General features: G+C 36.6%; 1 protein-coding gene across 1 annotated transcript in view; it reads left to right on the top strand.

The window, feature by feature from the left end:
• The first annotated feature begins 3232 nt into the window (after positions 1 to 3232).
• Positions 3233 to 7058, top strand: part of LOC106101431 (xanthine dehydrogenase/oxidase-like) — a 9115-nt gene continuing 5289 nt past the window's right edge. The window contains exons 1-9 of the mRNA XM_013280668.1: positions 3233 to 3325; positions 3625 to 3779; positions 3853 to 4013; positions 4124 to 4506; positions 4587 to 4810; positions 4887 to 4989; positions 5631 to 5755; positions 5871 to 6158; positions 6958 to 7044. Of these exons, the coding sequence (XP_013136122.1) occupies positions 3283 to 3325; positions 3625 to 3779; positions 3853 to 4013; positions 4124 to 4506; positions 4587 to 4810; positions 4887 to 4989; positions 5631 to 5755; positions 5871 to 6158; positions 6958 to 7044 (1569 nt within the window). The 5' untranslated portion in view covers positions 3233 to 3282. The remainder of the gene's footprint in view (positions 3326 to 3624; positions 3780 to 3852; positions 4014 to 4123; positions 4507 to 4586; positions 4811 to 4886; positions 4990 to 5630; positions 5756 to 5870; positions 6159 to 6957; positions 7045 to 7058) is intronic.

Below are 7058 nucleotides of genomic sequence, written 5' to 3'. Positions count from 1 at the left end.
CAGGCACATGTACTTGGTGCCCGTCAGCCGCAGCCGCCGCCGCAGGTACTCCAGCAACGTCACATCCGTGCCCACCTCACTTCCAACTGAGACAAAAATCAAGTACCACAATGATGATGTCATCGCTCAGATTTACTAAAAGCTTTTATGTAATTATACTTTTAGACTCTATTATTATTTTAAATTAGAGAATTTAAGGGGAAAAATAGGTCAAAGTTTTGTTCGATTTAGGCCTCATGACTAAAAGTAAATTTACGATTTACCTTTTCTTAATGAGATAAAATATCAACGTCAAGGTTTTTTTTAACATTTCAACACTTACCCGAATATTCAATTCCATTAACTTTAAATGTTACTCGATCCATAACTGCCAAGTAATTATACAAAAGTAACTAAAACAACGGTTGCTAGAAATGTGCTCATATTCTTATATTATCAAATTAAAATGCTTGGTTTTTACTGAACTAATATTTATATAACTATCCGTTATTGTTACAATGATAAAAATGCAACAGTGGATTAAATCCCAGCGCCAGTTTGCTGGTTTTGGTTCCGCAAAAGTATTTTATGTGCGGAAATATAAAATTACAAAAATGTTTACAGTATAAATATTGTTGACCATAGACAAAGTGGATCTCCTAAATAAAATGTGGATTGGCAGATTCATTGTATTGCAGTATATTTATACTTGTACTACGGTGTAGTTTGGTATTTACCAAACTACACCGATTTGTTCCAATTATTGTGTGGTTACCAAATGCCATAAAATACCCGAAACGTCAGTTACTTAAATATGTTCCAAAAATAAATTTCAATACTACAAAACATTCAAGGTGTCCTTAGATAAATAAATGATATAGGTTATATAATTTTAGAAGTCTGTGTAATAATTAAAAATTTTAATCTTTCCCGACATTTATAGAGATTAGCACTGCGTTGTATTGTTTATTTAATTTAACATGTTACATTTAGTTGTCCAAAAGTAATGAAATGATAAACAGCATAAGCAATGCAGTTCAAGATATTATCAAACAAAGTAGTCTCTATTAGTGGAGACGAAACGGTTTTAAATATAACTAACTGCGTTATTGTACGATTACCACTTATTAATATTTATTGGTTTAATTCAGAGAAAAAACATTTTTTCCCCACATAACCTAAAATCATATTCTTCATATAGGTTTAGCAATTATTGATAACAGATGAACACTGAACACTGACAGCAGCTGTAAACATATTTTTATTTATTTACAAGTAAGAGCATATTAAAATTAAAAAAATTATTATGTTTTGTAAGATAGGTACTTATTTGTAAAATTAATAATTGTTTAAGTTGGAAAAAGATTGTGGATGAATATTTAATATTGTACTGGCCGTCAAGAAAGCCATAAACAAAATTAAATTAAAGAAACAACGAGGATTTTAGGCGCGAATGAGAGAACAAGATCTGAAGCGAGCAACGCAAGGAAGTTTTTTATTTTAACAATTCTCTTTTATTATTTTTTATATATAGCGTGTGTTTATCGGCAAATGATGATTTTATCAATGGTCCTAGTCTACATTTATACATGGTTCAAACGATCTGGGTTTAATAAACTGCAATATTTATCACATCGTGCATACAAGAGGAGCACCATACGAATTATATCAGAAGGTAACAGGTTTGTCTTCATTTTAGCATTCAAATATATTTGGATTTTATAAAACTAACGCAATAGAAGCCAGCAGCCATTCCATAAAATTGGCGGCCCGGGACCCGCGTGGCGACGCGGGCGCGGGATGGGGGGGGGGGTAAGGAAGAGGCGAGAGCGGCGAGGTACGGGCGAGGGCGACGCATCACGCGTGTGTGACGTCATTCGTGCGTTCGCGCCCTTTTGTGAAGTAATTTAAAAAACTTAGTGTGATGTGATGATGATTTTAGTGTGTGTGCAGTGCGAGTGCAGTGCACGTGCAGTTTCACTTTTAACTTATTGCAACTTTAAGATTTTACTTAGTTTATGTAATTTTTTTTTGTTCATTGTTTGTTTAATATTTTATTCATAATGTTGTAAGGCCAGAATAGTGATAACAACATAGTATAGTGATAACATTTATACAGTAATTTTCAAAAAAGCATATACTGTCGTGAATAAGGAATATCAAAAACTACTTTCCAAAAACAATATAACTAATGCCGATACCAACATGAACCAATCATTTCGTGAAAAAATACATTAAAACATCGATGACGTTATCTTTGGATTACGGCTGTGTTAACGATAAGTTACCAGAAAAAAAATCGAATATGTCTTTAAATTATGCAGCGTGACCACTAACTCCTATCGTTTTTGACAATCATCATAGTAAACTATCTAAGTACCTAGTTATATTAACATTTAGTAAACGTCAACAATAAACAACAAATTGCTTACCATGTACCACATGCCAAGCTCATACCTGCGTAGACTACTTTGTAGGGCATTGACAGATAAAAATTGCCCAATATGCTAAATAACTGAAGAGAAGTATTTTAAATGTATTATTATATCAATTAATGAGGCTTTTGATAGTAACCAATAAATTTAGTTAATTTATTTTTCATTTATCTTATAAAACGCAGAAATAACATTATAGTTTTACATAGGTTTTACTACAGAGAAAACTAAAGCCCGCTACATACGGTCGGTTCGGCTGACAGCTGTTGTGTTATAGATTCGGTTTTTCTTGCAAGATAATAATGGTATAGCCCACTTTAACATCTTTACAAGAATGTGCCGGTTCGCCCAGTGTAATACTAAAAACTCACAGAAGACAGGCGTGAAGTGGGAGCAATTCCACGTTTCATTTGATGATTGTTAGTTCCGGAGGCCTAGTTTTAGTCACTTTACCTCCCCATTATTTTCTTATGAGGGAAGGATGGGAAGTGAAAGTGCAGGAATTGTCGGCGGAGGACTCGCGTAGAATTAGGAAATACAAAAAAATAGGATATATACGAAAAAAGTACAAACGAAACTCCCTTACGGCTTTAATCGCTCTGACCTTCGTGTGCGCGAACTCACATGAAATAGAAAGTAAATTTTGATGTATTATGTGTGTTAAATGATTAACAATATGTTAATTGGTACATGAATGGTGTTAATATTGTTTACGTTGATACACACGAGCCTGTAGACAGCACCAGTGAGCAGTGAGCGTACGACGACGTATTTGTGACATTGCTTGTTACGTGAGACACGGTGCTGACGTGCCGCTAGCCACTGGACTGTGCAGACACACTGTCAGCCAATATCTAATTAAACAGTTATGGATCGCATCACTTTCAAAGTTAATGGAATTTATTACTCCGGTAAGTATACTTTGAAAAGGAACGGTCATTTTATTATTTTTATAAAAAACTTATATAAAAAAATAAATGCATTTAATATCAAAAATAATTAAGAAAAAAGTTTTCTAACCATTTGATCATGTACAACACCTAAAGATTCATTTTTATTTGTTTAACTATTTGTTAGCACAAATGTTTCAACGGTACGAGGACAAAGTGAATGTTGAAATTTTAAACGCAACTTATGGTATTGTTTAAGTGCATTAGGTCATTATGCCCACGTGGTATTTCATGTTCTCTGCGAAATGTTTAATTCCCAGTTGGTTGCGAAGTGAACACGGATGTGACGTTGCTGGAGTACCTGCGGCGGCGGCTGCGGCTGACGGGCACCAAGTACATGTGCCTGGAAGCGGGCTGCGGCGCTTGCATCGTGAGCGTGCGGCGACCGGACACCGCGCCCGCCGCCGTCAACTCGGTACGAGCTGCGCCAGCGCTGGGCTCAGTCACAGGCCGGTCGCAGCGAACTGACGGCAGGAGTGTGTTGCCAGTGCATGGTGCTGGTGACGTCGTGCCAGGGCTGGGAGGTGACGACGGTGGAGGGCGCGGGCGGGCGGCTGGCGGGCTACAGCAAGCTGCAGACGACGCTGGCGGACCACAACGGCACGCAGTGCGGCTACTGCACGCCCGGCTGGGTCATGGCTATGCACAGGTACAGTTATTCATACTACACAACTGTTTCATTGCACTTTGCTGGCTCCAGCAAATTGCTCTCGACAGTTTGCCTTAACGAGGACAGAATTCAGAAAATTAATTTTCCAGCTTGCTTCAAAGTAGAAAAAACTTGACTATGCTTGAAATAGAGCAGTCTTTTGGGAGCAATGTGTGCAGATGTACTGGATACAGATCAATTCTTGATGCTTTCAAGCGATTTGCAGTAGACGCGCCCGTTTCTAAAAGAATATCAGATATAGAAGACTTGCATGTCTGTCACAAGACAAAGGATGGATGTAATAAAAGCAATTGTGAGGATTCCGACTGGTGTATGGTGTTGAAAGAAGAAGTTGATAAATCTTCTTCCATTTACATTAAACTGGAAGATGGCCGAGACTGGTATAGAGTTTACACCTTAAAAGACGCCCTTAATATTATTTCTTCTAAAAATGTTGACTCCTACATGCTTGTTGGTGGGAACACAGCTAAAGGTACAACGAGCACATTATTGTTAAAAGATAATTACTATTGTCAATTTTACTAATATTAATAGTTAGTTTTTGTTTTCCAGGCGCATATCCTATTTTCGATTATCCTAGAATATTAATTGACATTACTGGAATATCAGAACTGAAAGGTTTTGTTTTGGATCAAAACCTGGTTTTAGGAGCCGGCTCTACTCTCACCGAGACTTTGGACATATTCAAATTATTATATAGTAAAAAATACTACTTTAGATATTTAGAAAAATTATACAATCACATTCAAATGGTGGCTCACATTGCTGTGAGGAATGTACGTATGTTATACATTTCACTTATTGAATATGAATTGTTAATGCACTTTTTCAAACCATGCTTTTAATTTCCAGATTGGTACGGTTGCAGGGAATTTGATGATAAAACACAAACACCACGAATTTCCTTCAGATTTATTCCTTTTGTTTGAAACTGTTGGAGCACAGCTCACAATTTGTACGTAACATATCTATACTAATATTATAAAGATAATTATTGAAAAGAGCGTCGGTGGCTCAGTGGTTTGAACACATGACTTGTAATCTACAGGTCTTGGGTTTGAATCCCGCCGTACCAATGTGATTTTCGATTTTACGAATTTTCATATGTACATAATTTACCCGACGTTCTTACGGTGAAGGAAAACGTCGTGATGCAACTTGCACATATCGGCGAAGAAATTCAAAGATATGTGTGAAGTCAACCAACCCGCACTTGGCCAGCGTGGCTGACTATGGCCTAGTCACCCCGCATTGGGGTAGGCTCCGAGCCACTCGGTGGGGACGTATAAAGAGCTGGTGATGATGATGATGAATTATTGAAATGTTTCGTTTTTTTGTCTGCAATGAATAGATTCTGAAACTCAAGATCCAATTTTAAAAATTCTTTCGCTGTCAGGAAATTACACTATTCCTGGGTGATGTAAACAAAATTTTGTTACTGGATTGTTTCTTTAATTGCTTACGAGGAGAGGCGAGGAAAAGTTATCTTAATAAATAATATTTTTACCATCAAAACATTTAATTCTAACGATTTCTAAGAATTTTGTATTAAACAAATACGACTGTTATTTGCAATTTTGTAATGTTACATTTTAGTGACTCGTTTAAAAAAGAAAACGGTTACAATGCAGGAATTTTTAAAAGAAGACATGTCTGGAAAAATTATAATCAACGTACTTTTGCCACCTCTGACACCTGATTATAAATTAGTCACATTCAAGGTAAGATACAAAAATCATAGAACAACAAACCTTTGTTTGTCTAATTTTATTTGTCTGAACGTAATAACATTTTATTTATAGAAACTAAATTTTTAATTACAAGAACATGTTTCAGATAATGCCTCGCGCGCAGAATGTTCACGCCATAGTCCACGCTGGCTTTCTCTATAAATTAAACAAAAATAATACCGTTGTGGAATGCAGATTAGTATTCGGGGGATTGTCTCCGACATTTTCTAGGGCGTACAGAACTGAAAAGTTTTTGGAAGGCAAGTTTCTGTTCTGTAACGAGACGTTGCAGGCCGCCATCAAGGTGTTAGACGACGAGCTGGTCATCACGAGGAAGCGACCTGAACTTTCTGTGGAGTATAGAAGACGGCTTGCAATTGGCTTGTTTTATAAGGTAGATCGTTTGTTATAGGGAGGAAATATTTGTATTTTTGTGTGATTCACGTTAAAACTACGTAGCCGATTTTTTTAATTCTCTCACCATTAGAAAGTTAATTCATCTTTGAGTTATATAAGCCATATTTTTTTTTCACGCGAACGAAGTCGTGAGGAACAGCAGGGTATCAACTCTTCTAAAAATAAAATGAAGATATTATTTTTAGAAAAGTTGATACCCTGAATTTAAATCTTCAAGTCAATCATTAAACGCGAAATATATAAAATCTAAGTTTCACAATTTCTCAGTTGTTTTTAGACAACGTCGATGAAAACGTTTTCCACGTCACTCATGCGTTACGCTGCGTGACTAACATTTCAACAATCCTGCCTAATTTTCCGGATGACATGATGAGTTTCACTTGAAAATTAAAAAAATAACACGGCACTAAAGTACCAACATGATTATTAAATCAAACCACTTTTATATGTTGATTGCCTTTTGTTGTAATTTATTACGAGATAGGTATAGCCAGAAGATATCCAACACTTTCTAAAGAATGTAATAGAGACTGACAACGCGCTGTTTTTTGGGGATTTAAACCTCAACCCAGCTGATGTTGACTTCATTGTTTCTATTTTAGCTGAACCTTATACCAATGCGACTGATTATGTCAGCTCGTATCTTAATCACAAAGTGTTGCACGATGGGATTGCCATGTATTTTTGAAGATGAAAAGTCTCTCCTCTAAAAAGAAAGATTAAAAATGAAATATTGTTATAGTTTAAATTTTGCCTACTGTTGAAACACTTCTCAGGGTCTTCTCCGGCTGTGTCCGCGGGACATAGTAGGTCCGCGGTACAAGTCGGGTGAGGTGAGCGTGCACGACGCCCGCGCGCTCAGCGCCGGCTGCCAGCT

This window comes from Papilio polytes, unplaced genomic scaffold (genome assembly GCF_000836215.1).
Source record: "Papilio polytes unplaced genomic scaffold, Ppol_1.0 DF823980.1, whole genome shotgun sequence".
Lineage (NCBI taxonomy): Eukaryota > Metazoa > Arthropoda > Insecta > Lepidoptera > Papilionidae > Papilio > Papilio polytes.
Note: the sequence above shows the minus strand (reverse complement) of the source record. Positions and strands in the feature narration are given on the sequence as shown.